We start from the raw sequence: 25611 nt of genomic DNA, 5'->3' as shown, positions 1-25611 counted from the left end.
CTGTGTGCATGATGCCAATTCTGGGGCACAGGGGCCACAGAGGCCCAGATTCTACCTTCAGGCCAAGAACTGCAGTGGCTGAGATGAGACTAGGCAGTGTTTGTAGCACACTGATTGGAAATTAAGGGTGAGTGAAACCCATTGACTAAAGCTGTCTCTCTTGGATCCTGAATTTTTTATTCCACTGCCAGGAAAAAGGATCTCAGGTGGTCTGACTCCAAGAGGAAGGCAGTTTTGGTCTAGCAGACCCTGAGATGGACATTTATTATTTATCTTGTATGTGGATGAAGCCTGGCTTTAAATCAAGCCCTACATCCCTTGGCTCTGGGACCTAGGGGAGGAATCTAGCATTTCTGAGCCTCACTTTCCCTAATTATAAGGTGGGGATAATAACACAAGGTCCAATAATGCAAACTTGTTGTGAGGATGAAATGAGATAATGAAAATCATTCAGCATCGTGCTTAGCATACAGCAGGGGCTCAATAATGTTCAAAAATGTTCATCATTTCCCCTTACACTTATATTCTGACATCCCCCAAATCCCCCTTACATGCCAACCTGCAACTTGAGGCGGCCTGCCTGAGCAGGCCCTTGTCTTTGGCTCTCCCCAGGGTGCTCTGTCTACTGTGAGCACACAGTGTGTGTCTGATAGATAAGGGCACTGCTCCCACCCGTGTACCAGAGGTACTCAGAGAAGACATCCACTGGGGCAAATAGATGCCCCTTGACTTAGGTGAGCCCCCTCCAGTCACCTCATGCAACTTCTCGCAGGCCTGAGGGCCAAACAGTCCCCACTCACAACACAGGTCCAAGAGCAGCAGCTTCCAAGAGCTCTTGTCCTGGCTCTGGGTCAGTCCTGGGGGCCCAGGCCACGGAGCCACTCACCTTGCTGGAGATGGGCTTAACCACAATGTTCACGTCACAGGTGATCTTTCCCATGTTGCAAATCTTGAACCGAGCCTTGGCCTGATGGCCCACCAGGACGTTGCAGAAGATGAACTTGTTCTCATCCTCCACAAACAGCCCCCCACTCTCTATGGTCTGCAGGATGCTGTACAGGTTGGTGGTGCTACAGACCTGGTGCTCTTCAAATATCAAGGCGTTGTTGTCAGTCACGAAGGCTGGGGAGTGGAGGGAAGGCTGTGAGATGAAGCCTGAAAGCTCAATTCCTGCTTTCTGTAACTCCTAATCTAGAGGTTTAGATTTCAATGAAGAACGATGACAGAGGAGAGGCAAAGGAATTCACACAACGGGGTGTGAGTGATGGGATAAATCCTATCTTCTCTTCCTCTTTTGGATGCTTTTGTTGGTCTCCAGACTCCAACTACCTTTTCCTTCCAGTGGTAAACAGGAATAAGATCTGGGGTGAGTGAAGGAAGGAAGGAGGCATCTGGCTCACTTTGGTGCGAGACTGCAGGGTACCTACAGCCAAAGCAAGAGGAGCAGTCTCTGCTTCCTCTGCCAGCTTGCTGGGTTAAAGTTATAGTACACTCAGTCCCTGACTATCATTCTCTGCACATGTGTTACTCACAGGGAGTGGCCTGGCCATGAGCAGGATGCCGTGTTCCTGGGTCCTGTGCCATATCCCATCGCACCATGACTCCCAGGTAACACTATTCACCTGAGAATCCTAGACTAAGGGGTGCTGTCCCATCTGAGAGCCCAGTACCTGGTTGACAAGCTTCGGCCAACAGGGTGTAAGGAATGCCAGCAGGCTGGTCTCTTGGGTCTCGGTCAGAGATGTCGATAGCTATAAACTCCTCACATCTTCCCATGGGGTCAGCCACACAGTCAACGGTAATGACCTGCGTTCCTCCGGAGGGGATGGTGCCAAACCCAGGGTACACGGTGAACATACCGTGGGTGAAGCGAGCCTGCAGGAAAGGGTGGGAGGGGCGAGGGGTGGAGGCAGACTGGGGATCATAGTCTGAGCCCTTTAACCAGAATCCTGAGATGGTGTCAGGAGGGACCAGATGGTGGGGTCTCTCCCCATAGGTTCTCTCTGGGCCCCAGCTCTCCTCTTGGAGGCAGAGAGGGCCTGGGGTTGGGGGGGGGGTCTTCAGGGGCAGGCCCTTTCAGCACTTGTCTCTATGCACAGTCCTTCTGAAAATCATATGTGAGTGGGGTTTAAGGGAACAGACATAGTCTGCATAGTACAACACTTACCCAGATGGGAATCTCCCAGCAGAGGGGCACAGGTGGAGTAAGGGTTAAGATTATGAACTTTTCAGTCAGATACTCCTTAGTTTGAATCCCAGCCCTGCTGTATATTAACTGTCTGACCTTGGACAAGAGACTTCTCTGAGTGTTAGTTTATCCTGAAAATGAAGCCTTTCTCCTGAGATCACTGGAGGCTTCCAGGGAGAGCATCTGGCACAGAATCAGTGCTCAAACCATGGGCTGTTGTCATGCATTCTTCTGGTCCTTAGAAGCCTCCTTCCTTTCTCCCCCCTCAACCTTATTGAGATATAACTGACATATAACATTATGTAAGTTTAAGGTGTACAACATGATGATTTGATACCTGAATATATCGCAAAATGATCGCCACAATAAGGTCAACACATTCATCACCTCAAATAATTACGATTTTATTTTGTGTGTGATGATCTTAAATGTTAAGATCTACTCTCTTAGCAACTTTCAAGTATATAATGTGGTATTGTTAACTTGTCACCATGTTGAATATTAGGTCAATCCCCAAAACTTACTCATTTTATAACTGGAAGTCTGTACCCTTTAACCAACATCTACCCATTTCCCTGATACCTGATCCCCTTGTGATTACACTGGGTCCAGGATAATCCAGGATAATTTCCCTATTTCAAGGTTATTAATTAATCATATTAACAAAGTTAATCACTAATCATCAGGGAAATGCAAATAAAAACCTCAGTGAGGATCTTTTTATACCTTTAGCATCACCAGTCAAGACTTCATTAGAAACTTAACTAAAGCCACATAGACTCTATTTAGCACACAGGTGATAGCTCCTGGCAGCTAATTTATCAGTGTTTTAAATTTTTTAAAGCTTCTTATTTAATAGGTGATTGGTCAGTGAATTGTATAGAGTTTATGAACTTCTCTTCACTCCTCCATTAACCTTCTATAAATAACAATATAACTTATTACTACTTTTCCCCCTCACATCTCTCCAGATTTATGTCTGACATAGACAGTATTTGTTGAATAAATTCTGAGCCAGGCACTGTATTTATTACTTTACTGCAGTTAAAATCATTTGATCTAATTAATTAAATATTCTTCATTAAATTATATGAAGCCAATTAAAATTATTAACCCAATTTCATTTTATAAACTGAAAAACATGAGTCTGAAAAACATTGAATGAATTTCTAAGATTTCAGAGAAACACTGAAAAAACTGGCACTAAAACTTGAAGTTAGTTAGGCCCAAGGGTTTATAATTGTTTAGGCCAGGGGTCAGCAAATTATGGCCAGAGGCCAAATCTGGTCCACTGCCTATTTTATTAAAACACAGCTCACTGATTTATGACTCCGTAAGATGATCTGAAATAAGGAATATTACAAACTCTAAATCCTTGTTTCCTAAACCTCAGTAAAGAATAACCATGCTGAAAATATTTGGCAATTAAAAAAACCCCAAAATAAAAACAACCACCCTGCCAAAAAAAAAATTTCAATGAGATTATCACCTCATATCTGTTAGAATGGCTATTTTCAAAAAGACAAGAGATAACAAGAGTTGGTGAAGATGAAGAGAAAAAGGAATCTTTGTGCTCTGGTGGTAAGAACATAAGGTGGGGATAAGGAGAAGCTCTGGATAATTAGAATGGTTGGGTATTGCCTCCAAGGAACAAGATCACAGTGAGGTCAAAGAACAGCAGAACTGGTGGACTTGAGCTAGCAAGATGGGAGAAGGGGAAGTGACAGTCAGGGAAAGGGATCTTAGAAATCAAGACTTCAGAAGCACCTCAGTTTCCTGTGATGTGACATCTAGAGCGTGACCCTGAGACTGAATTACCAAGGTGGGAGAGAGAACTAGCTCATTGGAAATGAAAGGTAGGGTATTGGAGAGACTGTTTCACTGAATGGATAGTTGGTGAATAAGGCAACCTCCCCCCAATATATAAAAATATAAATAAATATACATATATTAACAGATATAGAAACATATGTAGAAAATTATATATGTTAATTAAGTAGGCTTTTGTTGAAGAGGAAAGTACTTGAAAAGACATAAAAACCAACATGTAGAAAAGTCATTTCAATTCAATCAATAACTATTGGTGTCCACAGAGTGCAGAGTACCTACTTCCTCTTATATTTGCCTTTAATGCAGATGTGGTGGCTGGAGCTGCAGCAGCCATCTTGGAACCACGAGGAAAAGTCAAGGGAATTACAAACATCAAAAAGTCTGTAAACCAACTCCAGCAACTGCCTATCTGCTATGTGTTTAGACCACTAATGTTGATTTTCTGTTACTTGTAGCTAAACACAGTCTAATACACAAACCAAGCACCTCCTCCTCTCTGAAGTCTTTGATAACTTTTAACAGATATCAGGAACAGGAGGCCTTCATTCCTCCATCTTTCTGGAGCCTCTCCCTCCGTATACATCTCAGTTGTAATATTCACCATGTTGCCTGTCAATTGCTTATTCACTCTTTGCTTTTTATAGGCATTTAAAATATTTCCTCCACATCCATTTAGAACCATATCAGACAGTGTTATAACCTTTGCTTTAATTGATAAACATAATTTAGAAAATTCAAGAGGAAAAGGAAAGTTTATTGAATTTACCCATATAATTGCTTGCCATGTTTTTTCTTCCTTCTTGATGTTCCATGATTCCTTCTTTTATTATTTATTTTCTGTTTAGAGAACTACCTTCAGCTATTCTTTTAGGACAGATTGTTGGTCCTTCATTTGAGAGTTTCGATTTTCCATTCATTTCTGAGGGATATTTGTGCTGGATATAAGATTCTGGGTTCACAGTTATTTTCTTTTTGCATTTGCAAAATGTTGTGCCATTTCCTTTTGACCACTTTGGTTTTTTATTAGAAATCTGCTGTCATTCACATAGTTTCCTCCCTGTACATAAGGAGTCAGTCTTCTCTCACTGACTTCAAGAATCTTTGTCTTTAGTTTTTAGAAGTTTGACTATTACCTGTGTTGGTATGGACTTTTTTAGGTTGGTCCTGTTTGAGGCCCAGACTCTTGAGTATGTAGGTTTAAATCTTTTCCCAAATTTGGTAAGTTTTCAGCCATTATTTCTTTGAGTACCTTTTCAGCCCCACCCTTTTCTTGGCTCTTTCTGGAACTCTGATGACAGGGTTATTAGATTCTTTGTTATCATTCCACAGGTCCCTGAGGGTCTGTTAGCTTTTTCCCATTGGACTAAACAGACTTTCAGTAGACTCAGAACAGAGTCTATTTTCTCTCTTGTCTAGATTTGGCACTCTCAGACATCTACGATTGGACATCTCTTATAAAGATGTTGACATTCTAATCCTTGGAACCTGTTAATATATTACCTTACATGGCAAGGGGACTTTGTTGATATGACTGAATTAAGAACCTTGGGATGGGGATATTATCTTGTATTGTCCTGGGTCCAGTGTAATAACAAGGGTCCTTAGAAATGTAAGAAGCAGGCAGAAAAGAGTTAGAAAGAGATGTGACTATGGACAAGGTTAAAATAATGTGACGTGAGAAAGACCCAATCCCCCATTGCTGGTTTTGAAGATGGAGGAAGGAATCATGAACCAAGGAATGCAGGTGTCTTCTAGAAATGTCAAAAAGGTAAGGAAATGGAATCTCCCCTAAAGTTTCTAGAAAAGAATGCAGGTATCTTGGCAATACCTTGACTTTAACCCATTGGTACCTGTGTCAGAATTCTGACCTACAGAACTACAGAAGATAAAAAATTTGTATTTTCTAGAAAAGAATGCAGGTATCTTGCCAATACCTTGACTTTAACCCATTGGTACCTGTGTCAGAATTCTGACCTACAGAACTACAGAAGATAAAAAATTTGTATTGCTTTAAGCCACTAAGTTTGAGGTAATATGTTATGGGAGCAATAGGAAACATACAGAGGAATTTCTATTGTTCTGCCTTCAAGTTTACTGATTCTTTCCTTTGTTTCCTCCATTCTGTTGTTCAACCCATCCACTGAGTTTTAAATTTTGGTTATTTGTTCAATTCCAAAATTTCCATTTGGTTCTTCTTTATATTTTCTTTCTTTGCTGAGACTTATTATTTATTTACTTATTTCAAGCATATTTGTAATTACTTCTTGAAGCACTTTTATGTTGGCTGCTTTAACGTCTCTGTCAGATAATTCTAACATTTAGGTCAACTTAGCATCGGCGTCTATTGCTTGTTTATTTTCATTTAGTTTGAGATCTTCCTGGTTCTTGTTATCATGAGTAATTTTTAGTTGAAACTTGGACATTTTGGTTATTACAAGACTCTGGATCTTATTTAACTTCTATTTGAGCAGGCTTTCTCTGACACCACTCTGGCAGGGGAAGGAGGAGCACTGCCTATTGCCAGGTGGGGGAGGTAGTCCAGATTCCCCACTTGGACTTCTTTTTACTGCCAGGCAAGGGTGGGTGTTCCAGTTCTCCACTAGTCCTCAACTGATACCTCCCAGGTGGGGATGGGTAAGAGAGTCTCATTACTGTTCTGCTGATGCCATGGGGTAGGAGGCTCACTGAGGAGAATGGGAAGGACATCTCATTACCACTGGTCTGAGGTGGAAGTCAAGGCTCCCTATGTGGTGTCTCCATTGACAACAGTGGAGAAGGTGGTGGGTAATGAGAGTCTGGCTTCCTACTGAGTGTTCTCAGACATACTCTGGCAGGGGGTTGGGGGACCTCATTACAGCCTGGATGGGTGGAGGTCTAGGCTCCCCACTGGCCTTTGCTTACAGGAGTGGGGAGGACCACAGATTTCTCTGTCATGTTTGACTGTCATATTACAATTTTTATTTGAAAGTTTTATGTCTTGCAAGACTACCCTTTTCCCGGTCCTTTGGCTAGTGGGAGTAGGCATTTATTGGGGCTTTTTTGTTCTGTGCTTGTTGATGTTTCTGAATTGCTGGCTCCTTGAGTACATGGTCTGGGATATATGAAGCAAAAAGAAATCTCGGGGAACTCACCACCGGGATGTCCACTGGGTCCCAAGGACCCTTGCTGGTCTGATTTTTTTCTCTCCGTTTTTTAGTCTTCTATTTTTACTTTATACATAATGTCCATGGTTTTTAGTTGTACTTAGTTGGAGGAATGAGGTAAAGTATAACTACTTCATCTTACCAGAAGCAAAAGCCTTCAAATCTCCTTTTATTTAAGCCAATCTGAATGGGCTTCTGTTTTGCATCAACAAATGATTCTTGATTAAAATACTTATGAAGAGTAGAAACTGATTTTAAAGCAGTGAGGAGCCAATGAAGGTTTTAAAGCAAAACAGGATATCCAAATTAAGTTATAACTCCTTCTTTTAAGATGAAAGTGACATTTCATTATAACTACTATTCCTGCCACAGTAGGAAGATTCAAAATTCAAATCCTGCTGTCCTAGGCAGGTATTTGTTGCAAGAACTAGTTGGGAGTTGGCCTTACAGGTTTTCTGTGGATAAGGAAAAGGGTGCTCACCTGGTTTGTGATGTTTATGTCTTTCTGAACAGAGTCAGGGAACTTGGTTGCTTTGGAAGGGCCAGTCCTGTAGAAGCTGTCGCTTTCTCGGGATCTTGCATGTCTAACATGGCTGACTCTGATTAAAGAAGCAAGAGTACCCCCTCAGGTTGGGGTGGTCATTAAACACCACCTGTCTGTCTGTTTGCAAGGTCCCTTCTCCTAGGAATCGGGGAAAGGTCTTTCCTTGCCCAAGAGGGCATTGGGTAGCATAGCTTATTTATCATCAGCCAAACTCATTTAACAACTCTGAGAAAACTATGCAGAAATTGTACTTATTACATATGATTCATAAGGACATTAAAAACTGCTGCAAGAAAACAATAATTTTAAATGTTTACTTCAGTCCACTGGAAAGCTGTGAGTGGAAACTGCAGACATCAAGTCTTTTATCTAGTATTACTTAAAAAGTGCAATGACAAATAGATTTAATTCTGTCCCTTTTCTTCACATTTAGAGTCATGGTGTTTGTAAGTCTTAGTTTAAGCAATAGCACAAACATAGGTTTTGGAGCTGTTCACTCTACTTGAAGGTAGTTTACCCAATAATTAGTTTGTTTAGAGGCCAGCTCACATAAAGTATTCAAATGTATTTGAGGTGCAATTTTAAACTTACAAGATTTTTATATATTCATTTGCCTAATAACCAGAACAACTGACATTCAACCCCCTTTTGAGTATTTTGCATGAATCTGTACATGTTAAAATAAAAAAATTAATTAAAATGTAAAACAATGTTAAGCAAAACAAAGTTATATTATAACATCTATAAACACTATTAAATTATAAAATAAATGATAAAAATTAGGTTGAAATTAAATTTGGAGGGAGGAGACTTTAGACAGTTTAATAAAAAATGTCTTAGTATGTTCAAATTTTGCCAAAATGGAAGAGGATATCCACAAAACAATGACAAAACAACTCCAAACAATGTAAAGCTGTATGTCTGATTTAAAGCAATTAATTAGAAAGTCAATCTTAATAATTCATTATTTAGAAAGTCATTTCTATAGAAAGTCAGGACAAAGTACCTGGGAATTGGTAAAACCATCCTTCATTTGCCAAAAAAGAACATGATAATCAAAAGCCAGAAGCATTCAAAAAGGTAAACTGTTTTGGGTAATTGATTGAAAGATGCCTTTTGAAGAATACAGAATTTTACTATTGGAACAATTATTAAGTTAGGTGTCATGATAAAGTGTCTTCATTGGGAAAAGGCAAAAAACAGTCCCAGAAGAGGGAAGGCATTACCATGTTTTATCTGGTCCAAATTTCCAGGGTACCCTTTGTCATCCCCAGCATGAAGCACAGTTTTATTTCTTTTGATGTAGGTTGCTGTTACAGTAGACCCTTGACATTCTACAGAACCACACAGATGGGATAATGCCTTAGTGGTCATTACTACAGCACACTAGAAGCAGCAAGAAAATAGACACAATCCCAAGCAGAAGGCTTTACATTTGTTCAATTAAAACGTATCATGTATTTGACAGCAGTTAGAAAGCATGAGAAATTTGGGTTCAGAACTAAGATCTTCCATAATGTTGGATGGGCCATTTTAAAACCTTAGTAACTTCACCCACAAAAGGAGATTGGGTGAATTTAGACAAAATATATGAGAGCTTATTGTAGAATATAAAGCACTAGTTGGTTAACCAGGGAATGGAATGAGTTAAATAAATACTTGTCTTACACTTTCTTTTGATGAAGGGCGTTCTCGCCTGTCAGCCTGTAAAGGTTGTACTTGAAATCGATTACACCTTGATTTTCTATGGTGAAGGAGGAGCTTTTACGAGTGCCACAGATCAAAGCCCCAAAGTTGATGATGGAAGAGGGGCTGATGTTGTATTTGGAGAACACTGCATTCACGGAAAACTTAATGGGGATGCTGGCAATGATTTCACCTCCCTCTGAGACATTGGGCTCAATAATCTAGAAAGGGAAGAAAGATTGGGAAGATGTCAGCCACCAGCACAGCTCCAGAATTCCCATGACTGTCTACTTCATTCCCTATTTTCATCACTGACATGAAGCCAGTTTCTTTATTTCATTCTCTTTATATTACTGCATCAACAATATTGGTAAATGCTAACATAAAACTTACTGTGTACCAGCCATGGGTCAACAGAGACCAACTTCATCTACTTCACCTCCCGTTTTCTCCTTCCCACTCTTCTTTTGCACTTGATGACTGAACTCAGCTTCCTTGTCTCTGTTCTGGTCTCTTCCAAAGACCAGGGGCCACATTTCCTCTCAGGCTCTCAGTTTCTGATGACTTTGCACCCCTCCCACTGGACCTACCCATGTCTGTAGTTGGGGACCACACCCTGGTGTATCCTCTCTTGTTGCCACCAGGCCACCCCCTCCCCATCCCCGCCACATGTACTCTTCTTTTCAACATGAGTCCCACAGTCCTGCCACCAGATGCGTCCTCCCTTTGAACTCTCTTACCTGACAGCGCAGAACTGGCTGGTGCTCAACCTTCACTTCCTTTCTTGCACGAAAGAATACCTGGACATTTGTGGGCTTTTCCATTGCGGTCAGCGAGCCCTTCTTGGGTTGGACTGAGATCATGGAACTCATATTGATTGCTGAGATCCCTAAGGAGTCTACGGAGAAGCTGAAAGACAAGAATAAAAAGTCAGTTTTACAAAAAAGGACTCATGGACATACAAAATAAACTATGGTTACCAAAGGGGAAAGGGAAGGGAGGGATAAATTAGGTATTTGGGATTAACAGATACATTCTACTATATATACAATAAACAACAAGGACCTACTGTATAGCACAGGAAACTCTGTTCAATTTTTTGTAGTAAGATAATGGAAAAGAACCTGAAAAAATATATGTGTATGTGTGTGTATGTATATATGTGTATGTGTATGTATATAACTGAATCGCTTTGCTGTTCACCTGAAACTAACATTGTAAATCAACTACACTTCAATAAAAAATATAATTAAGAAAAAAGTCAGTTTTAGTCATTATCTATGGAACCCAAGATACTAGAGAGGAGACTCCAAACTGTTAAATATCTGCCATGTCCTCAGCCCTATATAATCACTATGCCTAGCAGTGTTCACTGTGCTTCATACTCTGTGATCTCCCCTCTTTAGCCAGGATTGACCAGGCCAGGGATTGATGCCTGAGGCAAAGACAGCCTGTGGTTAAGAGGTGACCTGGCAGGAGATCTCTGTCCAACAGGGACATGTGATGCTGGATAAGAATCAACTAAATTACTCCATTTCTCCCTCTCCCTGTCTCTCTCTCCCTATCTCCCTCTCTCACTTTGTCTCCCCACCTCGTTGCTCTGAGACTGAATGCAGTATGCATAGAGGGAAAAGGGATGAAGAAGCCAGGGGCTCTAAGGAAGGAGAGAAGAGGGGTGCAGAAGTCAAGCAACAGAGGTGCTCAGAAAGGGAGGCCACAGCCCTGTGCAGGTGAGGTGACATGCCACAGAGAAAAGTTGACTCATGAGATGGCAGGGGGACTAGAGCTGGAGCAAGGAACTCAAGATGAGGCCAAATACCTGGAGTTGCCATGGGGACCCAAATGTCACCCCCATGCTCCAGGAGATCTGGCCCTTTCATTGCTGTATGCATGGTGCCTGTGCTTCCTCATTGCCCTGCACATCCATTCAATGAACCTTGATCACATGTTCCAACCCAAGGGAGACTCTGGCCCATGCATCCTAAAAGAGCAGAGCTAAAGCCCTGTCATAATTTAAAATGAAACCCATGACGGACAAGATTCCATTCAGCACTAATTTCAAAGTGACCGTGGCTTTCTCCTAGGCTTGTTCAGCTTTAATTGATATTTATTTATTTATTTATTTCAATTTATGGTTTTAAAATATGGGAGTATTGAGGTGGGACCTCTCTAATCTCAGCATTCCTTGAACTGAAATGAAACTATCATGGATATACTGAATTCCTTCCAAGTCTGCGAGCGAGGGATGTCCCTTTATCATCCTTCTGGGGAAAGGAAAGGATGATCTTTCATAAAATCGACTGGCCATGGGTGCTAGTGACCCCCTCCTTCCCTGTCCCCAGTGCCACCCTCTCCTTTCAGAGGAATTTCCCTTATTTAGTTTTTCATTTTTTTTTTTTTTTTTGGTGGAGGGTAATGCGCTCTACCACTGAGCTATATACCCTTCCCCTAGTGTTTCAATTTTAATCTCAAGGATGAGCACAAGCTAAAGCTCTATTCCACCTGGCTGCCATTTAGAATCTAAAAAACAGTGATTCTTAAAATTAAAAAAGAAAACTGGAAAACCCCTTCTTTGCATGAAATCCTATGTAGAACACCAACTTATGAAACAGAGGAGGTGGAAGGAGGGCAGGACAGCTAGAGGTCAGATCCCTCATCTCCAGTCCCCCCCTCTACTCCCAAGACCTTTCCTCACCCCACTATCTCCTCTTCTCAACCTCCCCCCTCAGGTTCTGCTCCCACTCCCAGGCCCCTGTGGCTCCAGGTGCATTCAGGGGACCCTTTGGAGGCCCTATAAAGTCAATGAGCAGCTGGAATTCTACTCATTTGAAGCCAAGAGAGGCTAAAAGCAGAGATGGTTCTTATGATTTCCTTGATCGACTTTGTTTTCTTAATCTCCCAGGCAACTCTCCTCTACACTGTGAATGACCACCTACCGATAATTCTCAGTTTACCTGAACATGATCTCGTATTTCCCACGGTTCTTCAGTTGCAGGGGCTGCTTCACCTCCTCCAAGACCCTCACAATCCCAAAATCGAGGCCTCCTTCAGCTCCTGCAGAAGCCAGGGGCCGGGGTGGGGAGGGGTGAGTACGCATGGGAGTGACAACCAGGGGGACTTTCTGCTGAAGTTCACATGGAACATCTATGGTGACAGGTTAACAGCACATATTTTCTGAAAACACTGTGGCTAGAAAAATCTCTTGTAATTGAGTCTTAGCAAACAAACACAGACACTGCTCTTATATCCAACTCAAGAGGGTGGTTCCCTCTGGCTTCCATCCTGGGATCACTGTACTTCTTTTCATGTTTCCCATTAGCTAAAACTTCTAGTATTTAAAAAAAAACTTGTATCAAGTGTATAACATACAGAGTTGAGATCTAACATAAATTTATGTTGTTATACTTCATGTAACATTATAAGCATCTTCCCACATAATTAAAAACTCCCCATAAATGTGATTTTAATGGCTGCACAATATACCATGACGTAGCTATTTATGATATATAGTATTATTCCTACAACAGTAATATTCCATTATCGATAGACGTTTAGGGTATTGCTAATCTTTCATTATTATACATAATGCTGTAATAAATGTTATCATACATGAGACTAATGATCTCTAGGCAAATACATAGCTTTAACATTCTCAAGCCTTGCTGAGTCAGCAGAATAATGCTCTGTCCACAAGCCCTAAGATGTCCATGTCCTAATTTCTGGATTATGCTAGTTTACAGGCAAAGGGAAATTAAAGTATCAGGTGGACTCAAGGTTGCTTATCATCTGACTTTAAAATAAGGGTGATTATCCTGGATTCTCTGGGTGGGCCCCAAGTAATCACAAAGGTCCTGAAAAGCAGAAGAAGGAGACAGAGGTGGGAGAACCAGAGAGATGGCAGTGTGGGAAAGATGTGACCCAACACAGCTGATGTTGAAGATGGAGGATGGGGGTCGCATACCATGGCACATACCATGAGCCAAGGAATGTGCATGGCTTCTAGAAGGTAGAAAAGGCAAGGAAATGGATTCTCCCCCAGAACCTTGGGAAAGGAGTGCATCCTTGCTCACACCTTAATTTTAGACCAGTGAGATCCATTTTGGATTTCTGACCTCCAGAACTGTAAGATAAGAAATGTGCATTGTTTTGAGCCACAGAGTTTGTGGTAATTTGTTAGGGCAGCAATAGAAAAGAAATACAGGCAGGCTGATAAGAACTCACTCTCAGATGATAGTACAGAAAAGAGTTCTGCAGACTTTATACTTTGACCATCTCTTGTCTCCTAGCACTCTCACTATCTAAATTCCACCTCTCTCTCCCACCACCACAGGTCTTTCTCTACACACGAAATATATGGCCCTGAAAGACATGACTTCTAAATACCCTTTCCTTGAAGGTGTCAACAGACCTTTGGGGAAGGTGATGTCCAAGGCAACGTCATAGGACTCAGCAAAGACCAGGATGTTTTCGATCTGAACAACACCAACAAGATTGTCCACATCTAAAACCTGTCCGGGCAAGAGAAACTCTTCAGTAAAAGCAAGACCAAGGAGGTAGTTGGAGCCTGAACTATGTGACGTGCAGGGGGAGTCATGAAGAAGGGGAGATGGTAAGGGATACTTATGAAACGGATTTAGCTTTTGCTTTCACTGAGCATTTGGCAGGATGAGTGTTCGTCACAATACCCTTTGGGGAATGCCGGTGTTGACAGTCTGTATGAGGATGGGGAGAAGGGACTGCATTTTTCCATCCTGTCCATGTACTGGGTTTCAATAATGTGCATGATTGTCACTATATTACTGAAGTTTGGGTTGTGAGTATACATTGCAGGGAAGTGTTCTTTGAACTTGTAAATCAAATAAACAGAAGAGCATTTTTCTGACAGCTGAAAGGAAAAACTTTTACATTCTAAATTATCCTTGCTTTACTCATTTTATAAATCTGAATTGTTCTGTTCTTTAGTTCTGATTTGACCTGTGTAAAAGTGCTAGATTTTTCATATAAAATGAATGTTTAGTGTTCCTCTTTTGGAAATTTTAGTTTTTTTTTTTAAACGTGAACATCATTACTATTAAAGCTGGAAATGTTTTTTTAAAAAAAAAGGCAAGACTCCTAGCCTCCAGCTGCTCACTGCACACCACCCCCACCCTAACACAGTGGTTGTCCCTGGTGGTAATCCCTCCCTTACTGTCCTGAGGAGCATCTGAACCCACCAGTGTCAGCTGTCAGCTGGATCCAACTGTTGACTCCTGAGACTAACCATGGGGCAATAAAGGGTCTGTTTGTTAGGGAAAAGAGCACTTGCGGGCAGTGGGTGTGGCTCTCCTGCATCTGCCTGGAGACTACCCACCTCTCTGCTGAAACCTCAAGTTGAAAAACTAAGCCACCAGCTCCCCACTGCATGTGCTTCGGGTGGCAAGAGGCAATTTGTAGCTGTCACCAAACTCAAGTTTTAATTCAGAGTTTCTATCTTTTCTTTCATCAAGCATTTTATCAATGTTCCACAGAGCAAATTGGACCGACTTGAGTTTATCTCCTTTCTTTTGAAGTTCAACCTCTGACAGAGATGATAAGAAGGGCAGGCAGCAGAAGAGAAAAATAAGACAAAGAACTTGGACTATCAGCCCCAGGATTTATATAGGATTCTTCTACTGATACCAAGGACCCAGAACACTCTGTTTCCTTTGTTTCCTTGCTAGATGGTGGAGGTGGGGGGTTAGGGGGTGGGGGATTAAATTTTGTAATTGAGGAAAATAGGAAGGCCAATTTAAGAGGTACAAAAATAAAATAGAGCTCACCAGAGCACTTTCCAAAGGGACCAGAAAGCAAGGCATTTCCTCATGTAGATGGTGAAGGAATATAACCTGAGGAAGGGAAACCTTAGACCATTTTGGGAGCTTGGGAGACCCACTCTATCTGCTTTGGCTGAAACATACAGGAATGTGACGTCAACTGTTAAATTACAGAAAATTTTCCATACTAGTTGATAAAGAGATGTCACGATGACACTTGGGACCCCTCCAAGTGTTCCCTTGCTGCTTGCCTCCTGCAACCCCACCATGGGAAACCCTGGACTCCCCATGATTCAGTAACTAACGGATGAAGCTGGCACATCTGGCACCCTACACCAGCTATGTGGCCTGGATTCATTGTGCAGAGATCCGTGTCGTGTAGAAACTGGTGTTGAAAATGCTGACTATCACCTCTGGGGTTCATACGCATTTGTGGATTGGATGAATCTATCAATATTTGTCTTCAGCTATCTGAAGGGCTGTCACGGGTAGGTGATAAGACAGATTAATTAGATCCAGTGACTGGCCCCAAAAGGTGGAAACAGGATCAATGTGTGTAAATTACAGGGAGAAATCTGAGCTCAACCCCAGGAAGAAGTGATAGTCAGACATGTTCAAAGGACAGATGAGGCTACTTGGAAATGCTTGTGAAGTTTTCTGTCCCTGGAGGTATTTGAAGAGAAGCTTGGGTGACTTCTTAATTGTTGCAGAATCAATTCAAACATCAAAAGTCAGTGACATTCACTCATTCATTCAACAGATTCTACTGAGTGCTCTACATCTAGGCCTGTGCTAGACACTGGGGATATGATGGGGCAGTGGGTTGAATGGTGGCCCCCGAAAGGTATAACCATGTCTTAAACCTTGGAACCTGTGAATATGACTTTATTTGGAAAAAGAGTCCTTGCAGATGTGATTAAGTTAAAGATCTGCAGATGAGATCATCCTGGGTTATCCAGGTGGGCCCTAGATCCAAGGGAAGTATCCTTATAAGAGACAGAAGAGAAGACATAGATAGAGGGAGAGGCTGTGTGAAGATTGAAGCAGAGATTTGAGTGATGTGGCCACAAGCCAAGAAACACCTGGAGCCACTAGAAGCTGAAAGAGGCAGGAAGAATTATCCTCTGGAGCCTTCAGAGACAGCTTGGCCCTGTAGACACCTTGATTTTGAACTTCTGACCTCCAGAACTGTAGGAGAATAAATGTCTGTTATTTTAAACCACTCATTTTGTGGTCATTCATTTTGGCAGCCATCTGGAAGCAATACAGATGAGGAGCAAGTGAGGTGAGGTCTTGCCTCACTGGTGCTAACATAAGGAGTAAATTGAAACAGGATGATGTCTGAATAGAGTAGGTGCCCTGAAGGATGGGAGACAGGGTGAGTGACCACAAATAATGAGATTTCCTCAGTGGGTGACTAGAAGAACCCAGTTGAGGCAATGTTGTACAGCAGACCCTCAGGCAGGAGCCAACTCCCCACAGAGCATAGGGACAACATTCCTGGCTGCAAGGCCAGGGTCCCAAGGCAGATAAAACTTGATGCAGATATAGAGGTAGGTAGGTACTCAGAAGCAGGTGAGGACCCTGGGCTTTATTCTTATTGCAATGGGAAGACTGTCTCGTGCATTAGGAAAGGGTGACCTGTTTTGACTGACATTGTAAAGATCCCTCTGGACACTTGGAGGGAGAGGGAAGATGGAAGCTAGTTAGGGAGCCTCTATGGAGTCTGAGTGAGAGATGATGCAGGTGGCCTGGATGACGGTGGCAGCGGCAGTGTAGACAGAGAAGTGGATGGGCAGAAGATGCAGTGGGAGACAGAACTGACAAGACTTGTTGGAGGACTGGGTTGGAGGGGAGGCCATAAGAAAAAGAGGGGGATCAAGGATGATTCCTAGGTATCTGTTGGGAGCAACTGGGTGGAGGGTGACGTTTACTGAGTTAGGACTCGAGGGGTGGCTGTGTTTGGGGGGTCTGAAATCAGAAATCTAGTGCTTACAAGGAATAATAACAGCATTCATTCATTCATTAATTCACTCATTCACTCTGCATTGACTGAGTGCTCTGTTTCTGGCACTGGGAAATCAGCCATGAACAGGACTGCCTTTATGGAGCTTAGAGTTGTATGCGGAGCAGAATATTGTGAGTTGGGGGCTGTCCAGCAGGGATCAGATAGGAGTGTGTAATAAAGAGAGCTGGCTTATTATATGTATGTCTGTGTGTGTGTCTCTATGTGTATGTGTGTGTGTGTGAGGGAATCCAATGTGTACACATTTTGATGACTGAGTCTGAAGATGGAGGAAGCCTCACCTCTAACCGAATCGCCTTCTTGATGTTGATGGCTTTGGAGGGTTGGAAGTGCACTTGTAGGCTCTGCTCAGCCTTGGAGGGTATGATCCCCTGCATCACGGACACGGTGAAGTCTTCGCCCAGGTGCTCCAAGCTGGTGATCCGCCAGGCCACGGGCAGTAGGGTAACATTGCGGAGAAGAACCACCTTGGATTCTTTTCTGCAGAGAACAAAGGAAATCAATTCCATATAATTTTGATTTAGTATGGCAGGTTAGGAAAAAGCCCTTCTGGTTATTTCCATTACTGCTAGTTCACTGATCAGTATTATCAGGGAATGGGGCCTAGTGGTTATGACCAAGGAATGCAGGACACATATATCAACATTCTCTCCTAGGACCCCAGAAATAAATAGTCTCTATTTAGAATAATACAATTTCAGTAAATGAATATGTAAGTTCTAGGTGTGGTCTAGTGTTCTCTGTTTGTCCTCTAATTTCTAGAGACAAGATTCTTAACCTTTTAGGGTGATGGACTGAAAATCTGGAAAAAGCTAGTCCTTCAGAGAAAAACATAAATACGCACAGACTTTGGCAGTTGATTTTAGGGGATCCTTGACCCTGCTGACTTCTATTCATTGAGCCCAAGTTGACAACATGTGAACTCATAAGGTTACTATCCATCCTGATTTGCACAGGACCAGAAGTTTCCCAGAACGCAGAATTTTCAATACTAAAACCAGGTCAGTCCCAAGCAAATCAGGATGAACTGGTCACATTAGAACTAAATTTCTTTATATTTCATTCCAGTCCTGGTATCATTCAGAACTCTGACCTGTGCAGCAAGAGCCGGTCAAAATGCAATTGTTTGGGGTCCAGCTCTAGTTCTGGGCGGACCCCCTGGCAGCTTAACTTGAAGACAGCTGGCTCTGGGTTCTCCTTGATGCAGCAGACAATGCTGTCTTCAAAGACACCAACCGCAGTGGGGTAGGCCCATACATTCAGCATCTAACAGAAGAATCAAAACAAAGTACATTTATATCGAGGACATAAAGGCCTCAAATTTCCTATGAAGGTCTTGCCCTAATGGACTTGTTTCCACATGACTGTACCTGCTGCTCATTGGGTTTCAGCACCATGGTGATGGGCTCCAAGAAGTAGGTGTTTGCTTTGACATCATTCTGAAAACAGAAGAACACTTCCACGACCATTGGGGAACTGTTCAGGATTGTCAGGGTCTCCATGTTGCCTGGAAACAAGGATGATTTGTACCTGGAAATGAACAAAAATTAGGGATGTGGATGTGAGGACTGACTGAGAATTCAGGTGCAAAAGGAGACTGTGAGGTGCAAAGGAATTTCAAAGGATAATGTGGTTACACAGAGGCCATGGCATGGTGGCTAGGAACACAGGCTTTGTTGTGAAGATTTGCAGCTGTGACGTGACCTCAATTCCGCCAAGCCTTGGTCTCCTCATCTCTAAGATGGGATGATAATGTCTCTTAGGATTTCTATGAGTATTACATGAAATAGTGCAGCTAATGCTCTTAGGACATCTGCAGATATCAAGTGCCCAATAAATGGTACTTATTACTGTTGCAAAGATTTCTAACTGAGAAATATGCATCTCTATGCTTTCCATGGCTTATACCTCCAGGAGAGATGATCATTTGAGTAACTTTTAATTTCATGTCTGTCTTAGACATGACCTCATTGATTGCCTTCTACACTTGCACAGGATGTTACTGTTCTGACATGGATTCCTTTGGCACTGTTCACTATTGCAAGGCTGTTTCTGTTTCCTAGTACCTTAGGGAGAGATCCACAGAGTCGAGCACTGTAAGAATTGGAAGCTGCTCAGTTAATGGTACCAAACAGAAAAGGAACCACAGAAGGCACAAGAAATACCAATGAACACACACATCATTGGAGATCAAAGCACAGGTCAAGGAAGCAGGACACCAGAGTACCCACTGGTACCCAGAAACCATCTGAAAAGCCCTCTGGACAGGATATGATGCAGGAAGGAAGGAAAGGGAACGGCAGAGACTAAGTCAGAATCAGAGACACAGAGCACTCTGTGTGTAACTGCCAGAGGGGTGGCATAATCACCACCACCCAGCACTGTGCTAAAAGTTCCATGTGCATGATCCAGTTCAGTCTTCAGAAAACTGTGTAGTAGGTGCTACTGTTTTCCCACTTTGCAGATAAAGACATTGAGGATCAACAAGACTTAAAAGAATAGATGGATGATACTTGTTTTGGGATCACGAATTGCCCTCCTGGATCACTGCTGTCTGGCCCCACATCCTGGTTAATTCCAGTGATGCCTAGAACAGATGCCTCTCTTAATGGCCATCATTTCCACGATTCCCAGGCTGCTCTGTACATCATGTCCATCAACCTGACCCACACTCCTCCTCCCTCCTAAGCCCTTCTTTCCATTGGGCCTGGAAGATCCTCTCCATCAACAGTAAACCCTCTTCACCTTAATTTTCTAGTCCAGCATCTTGGAAATAAACCAGAGGTTATAAAGGGAATGGAGAACAAAGTTGGCTCATTAGTTCCACCAAGTAAGCATAGACACAGAGACTCTCTACTTAAGACAATAAATCTAGCTTGAATGAAGACATGGTTGAGACCTTGGTTCTAGTTTTGGTCTCACCTTTCTGCCTATACAAAACGCAATTTATATATAACTAAAAAAATTAGTGTCACTAAATATTTATGATCATCAACCTTATCCAGGCCCTAAGTCCTGCCTGATAATCTTAGTCTATTTCTCTAATATTCTTCCTCTTCCACTTTGTGCAGAACCTTCTCCATTCTCTCAACATTTTACACTTCCTCCCACTTTCTTCACTGTTAGGGATGACCTCCCATCATTCATCATGGAGAAAAGAAACAGCTGTATGGAACCTCCTCACCATTTCAGTGAAGTCTATAAGCTTCCCTGCACCTGAATGCATCTCACCTTCTTCCGTCCGTGTCAGATGAAAGTCCCTCTTCCTGGCAAAGACCAGCATCCCCAGTCCCATTGTGTTGTCTCAGGGAGCTACACCACCAATGGCCCTTACTTTCTCCAGAAATTCTAACTTCTTCCTCCCTACTTCCTCTTGACATCTGAACATCGTAAAAACAACAGTGTACAAAAAACCTCCTCTGTACTCCATGTCTCCATCCCATCCTCGACAACCTCCATCTCCCTTCAGAGCCAAGCTTTTCCAAAGAGCTATCTCCACACTCTGCCTCCATTCTCACCTCCCACAGACTCCTCAACTCACTTTATTTGGGCTTCATCTTCAGAAATCCTCCCTAAAGGGCTCTTGCCAAGGCTCCTCTGACTTTCATGTTACTGAACTCTGTGGATGCTGATGTCCTCATCTTTCTGCCCTCTCTGTCACAGTCAACATAGCTGACCATGCCCCCTTCTCATAGCTCCATGACACCACCTTTTCTTGGTTTCCACAATAGCTCTTTTGTTGGTTTCTCCTCTTCTGAGTGGTAGAGTTCTTTGGAGCGCCATTCGTGGTTCTTCTATCCTTACTGTGTACTCTCATCTTAGGTGATCTCATCCACACTCATGATTTTTGTTGTCTTGAAGACAGACTCTCCTCTGAGAATCAAAACTATGTAGAGTAGTCCCTGCTTTATGTGGCTACTGTTATATCTCCCAAGCTTCTCAAACTTAACACATCCCAAAGTGAACTCTTGATCCTACCCTTTCCCTCCCAAAATGTATTCTTCTTCCAGGCTTCCCCATCTAGGAAAATGGCCCCTCCATTCACTTGAGTGCTTAGCAGAAACTTGGAGCACAAGAACCCTTTGTCCTGATTTGTGGTTCAGGGCTAACTGAGGCAATGTTAGTAAAAGCTATGGCTACACAGGTACCCTGCTTGTGCTATTCATGAGTCCAACTCAGGGGTCTGAAATCTGCTTTGAAATAATGGAAAGCTTACTTATCTCTTGATTTTCCACAAAGCAGTGGACCGAAGTAAAACCTCTCCATGCTGACAATATACTTCTTAAAGATGACCTCGTTCGGATTCATATCCATCTTCCACTGAGGAAATACCACTCTGGACATGGGGGAGGAAGAGGGGAAGAGACGCTGTCTGAATGGAAGTTCAATGCCACCACTTGATGTTTACATGAACTCAATACTCCCTGTTCAGCAAAGGGTCCAGGTGTCTGGAGATAGAATGACTCTTAATTTGAGGACATTTATTCAGCCTTTATTCCTGTGTCCTTCCTTCCCCACCTCTGAGTAAAGAGAGAAGTTTGAACTGGAGAAGAATGATTCCCAGTGGTGTCTGTCATAGTGAGGGCTGATGATAGATCTGCGTTTCCTGTTTCAGCCCAGCTAGAAAAATTCCTGAGAAATCCTATGGAAAACAAGTTCTCATGGATATTAACCAGTTATTGAGTTCTCTGTCCAATGTGGCCCCTTGGTGAGAACTGCAAAAAAGCTCCTCTTGGTGGACAAGCTACAAAAGGTCCCCCTACCTTGCTCAGCCAGGTGCCTTTATGTGGTACAAGGATTCAGTAGCTCAGAAAAAAATCTCCAGCCCATAGAGATTCACACATATATTGATATTATGGGGTAAAAAGTCCTATAGTAAATATAAAATGATTAAGCTTGCCCAATAGTTAAATAAGCAAACTAACTCGCCAGAGGAAGACGTTTTCCCCCTCTTCACACCTGCTAGCATTCTCTTTATCTCATTCTCATGGTACCATGTCATTCCTGTGTCTTAGTCAATGGCCAAGACTTTGGAGCCTGATACAAGAGGGCCTGGGATGCTGTCCCAGTTCTCCATTTGTATTAAGAGCCACCTTGTTCAAAGTACCATGGGGGAAAACTGCAGTACCTGTCAAGCTTTCCTTTTAAAGTAAAATACACTTACTTTGGGTCTTGGCAGATGTATGGGTAAGTGCAGACACCTCGGCAGTAAAGCTGATACTGGCGGCGAGTTCCCAGGATCTCAAAGTTAAACGTTTGGTCAAAGATGTTGAGATCATTAGAAGAGAAGTGTACTCGCAATGTCACCTCACTGTTGGCGGGCACGATCCACCGGAAATGATTTAGCCTGCAAATAACCACACAGCCTTTTAAAGCAAGAATGTTTCCTTTGGGCCAAGAGAAAACTAGATTGGGGCCTGGGAGAATTCCTGTCCTGCTGAGGTTCTGCATGGCAGTCCATAGAGCCCCCCAGCCAGGCTGGCTCTGTGCCCATCTAGTGCTGTGACAGCCACACCCTCCATCTGGAGCTTCAGCCTCCCCTCCCTGGGCTTCTTGGAGGCCCACCTGATGAACTTTTCCTGGGAATGCTGCCCAGAGAAGTTGTTCTGCTCTATGTCCAACAGGGGAGCAATGGTTCTAGACGTTCCTCCAGAAGGGCCCTTTCTGTTGAAGGCCATGCGACGTTTCTCCTTCTGAGTCTCGCGGGTCTGATCCATTTTTTCTTTCAGTTTCTGTTTGCTTGACTTAGATGAGGTGGTCTGCTCCTCCTGGCCCTTAATTAAAATGAGCACAGGGTCCTATTTCCTTCTTTATCTTTTTAATTTGGACTCTGCTCAACTAAGGCCTGCCCCCTGATGCTATGACCTCGATGCTGATTTCCTACTTACTTATTAAACTGAAGTTTGGGGCTCTCTGTTACTGAACTGAGATGATGGCAGGGCCTACAGGTGATTTTATTTGCTGCTGATTTTATTTACTCCTTGCTGATCTGCATGGTTTATGGGAAGGAGGCTGTCTGGAGAGATTCAAATTTTGGGCCACAATTCTTCTCCGGGAATTTTAAAAAGCCTCTCTATAAATGTTAATATCGATACCTTCTATATATCACTGGTAAAATCTATTTTTCTTTGTGATTTATTCTATTCATTGTATATATAACATATATGTTCCACTTTAACTTGATTTCATTTTGATTGCTTTATTTTCAGTCCAGGTGGAATTAACTTTACTGCATTGTGTCAAGAGAGGAGATAAAAACGACTTTACCCAAAATATCTAATCTTCCTCTCATAATTTCTTTAATAATCTGTCCTTTCTTTAGTGGTGTGTGTTCCCTTAACTTGTGTCTGTTGATTCTTGTATTCTTATGTGCTGTGTGCATTACCTTAGTTTCACAATGCAGTCTAGTATCTTTTTTAAAGAGCCAGCTTTACTTATTTTTTCTTGCAGATGAGCTTCAGAGTAACTCAACAAGTTCCCTAAACCATCCCACGGAGACTCATAAGGTTGGAAGGTAAGACTCAGGCACTTTCAGTCTCCTCTTGGGGGAGGAGGAAGAGTCAGACCCCGGGAATGTGCAGCTTGGAAAGGCTCAGGCAGGATCCCTGATGAGAAGGGGGAAACACTTGGTGAGCATGAAACCCAGCACTGGCTCAATTTTTGGCCAAGTGGAGGGAGATCTCCTTTCCTCGCCTGTCTGAAGTCCTGCCAAGGTCTGGAGGACAAACTGCTTTCTTTACCTTTGACGAGCCTGTGGTGGTTGAAACATCTCCATCTGCTTCTGCCTCTTTCTTCTCCTCCATCAGGGAGAGCTCTTCGGATGGTGGAGTTACAAACACGAAATGCTTCAGGATTTCTGTCGTGGCCAAAGGCAGCCGCTTCACAGGGTAGGAGACGATGGAGAATAAGGCGGGCGGTGGGATGGGCAGTCCAGAGGAACCCAGACCCAAGAGGTCAAGGATCTAAAGGAAAAGCCCGAGATGAGTTTCCTGTGCGGAGGGTGGGCTACCCCTACCTGCCTCCCTGAGTGAGCACAGGGTGGTCAGACCCTCCTGGCTCCCTCCCAACATTCTTGGGAGATGCCCTGCAATAGGTAAGTGTCACGGACAGCTTGTGAAAGGTCTTTGACACAGCTCTGCAGGACTTTCCAGACCTCTGGGCCCTCAGACCCAGCTGGGGCTCTTGCTGTGGGCTGCATGCTCCCTCTCTTAACACGACCCTTGTCACTTCACTGTGACTGTTTAATTGTCTGTTTCTGCAACTGGACTATAAAGCCCATTAGGACAGGAACCAGGGCAATACAGAACAGGACTAGCACACAGTAGGCATTCAAAAAAAAAATCTCTGTTTCAAGAGATCAGCTGTTAAAGTTCTGATGTCTATAGTATAAAGCTGTTTCATCCATTTTCAGATCACCTGTTAATTTTTCTTTTATCTTTAAGTATTCTTTCTGAAAGTGAAAGAAAGTTAGGTTTGGAGCAGGTCAAATACAACAAAGAAAAAAAAGAAGCAAAGGTTCTAGGAATGGGGTAAAAGATGGGAATGAAGAGAGAAGTAAAAAAGAAACTTGAGGGAGAGGTAATTTATCCCTACAGCACTTCCCCACTCTCCTCTGATTTACAATGAACATGCTTTCTCCCGAGAAGATGGCTTGAAAATTTAGGAGCAACTTCCTTCTCAGCTTGTAAAATCCTCAGAATAAGGATGCTATCCCTAGATTAATTGCTGTCATCACAACAATTAGCCCACTTGAGTGCCCATTCTATGGACCAAATGGCCGGGGCCTAGCAAGTAACTATCTTCATGTAATCCTGTGTTTCTAATTCTGTCAGTCAGGCAGCTGAAGATATATCCTGACTAATATGTAGCTAGAGTTAACTCCCAGGATTTAGAATGTCTGTGAGGAAAAGGAGGAATAATTTGTACCCCTTATTAAATTACTAGACATGGGGAGTTCTTTCAGCAACAGGCTAACCTATGGCCTGGAATGTGGAGAGTATAAAACAAGGCAAGAAGATCATCCTGGCTATAGTTCTGGAATATAAAACAAGATGAGTATAAAACAAGATATTTTTGAAAAAGAAAATAACAATGATTTCTTCCCAAAGGCTGACCTGAGGCAGAACTGTAAAATGATAGGGGTTGGTGCTGTGTGACCTCAGCTGTCGTCTGCCCCTTCCTGCCCCACCCTGGACCACTCAGGCCAGACTCAAGGCGAGGCTCCATCACAACAAAATCCGCCCTCTTGAGGAGTTAGCCCTATCCTCTCCTCAACTCTTACCTGCCAGGCTCTGTTCTCTACCTTCTAAAGTTGCATCTAGTTTCTAACAAAAACTAAACCAGAGGTGGGCAAACTGTGGTCCCCTAGTCAGATCTGGCCAGCTACCTGCTTTTCTAAATCA

The 25611-nt window shown here is 42.8% G+C and overlaps 1 protein-coding gene across 1 annotated transcript in view; it reads right to left on the bottom strand.

Annotated features, from left to right (window-relative positions):
* Positions 1 to 25611, bottom strand: part of HYDIN (HYDIN axonemal central pair apparatus protein) — a 373932-nt gene that overhangs the window by 42567 nt on the left and 305754 nt on the right. Inside the window, exons 49-62 of the mRNA XM_032486698.1 lie at positions 23950 to 24171; positions 22775 to 22983; positions 22374 to 22556; positions 21426 to 21545; positions 18580 to 18739; positions 18303 to 18475; positions 17491 to 17689; positions 13800 to 13899; positions 12346 to 12445; positions 10132 to 10300; positions 9374 to 9612; positions 7643 to 7760; positions 1671 to 1875; positions 887 to 1122 (exon numbers count right to left, since the gene is read on the bottom strand). Coding sequence (XP_032342589.1) covers positions 887 to 1122; positions 1671 to 1875; positions 7643 to 7760; positions 9374 to 9612; positions 10132 to 10300; positions 12346 to 12445; positions 13800 to 13899; positions 17491 to 17689; positions 18303 to 18475; positions 18580 to 18739; positions 21426 to 21545; positions 22374 to 22556; positions 22775 to 22983; positions 23950 to 24171 — 2433 coding nt within the window. The remainder of the gene's footprint in view (positions 1 to 886; positions 1123 to 1670; positions 1876 to 7642; positions 7761 to 9373; positions 9613 to 10131; positions 10301 to 12345; positions 12446 to 13799; positions 13900 to 17490; positions 17690 to 18302; positions 18476 to 18579; positions 18740 to 21425; positions 21546 to 22373; positions 22557 to 22774; positions 22984 to 23949; positions 24172 to 25611) is intronic.

Source organism: Camelus ferus, chromosome 9, assembly GCF_009834535.1.
Source record: "Camelus ferus isolate YT-003-E chromosome 9, BCGSAC_Cfer_1.0, whole genome shotgun sequence".
Taxonomy (NCBI): Eukaryota; Metazoa; Chordata; class Mammalia; order Artiodactyla; family Camelidae; genus Camelus; species Camelus ferus.
Note: the sequence above shows the minus strand (reverse complement) of the source record. Positions and strands in the feature narration are given on the sequence as shown.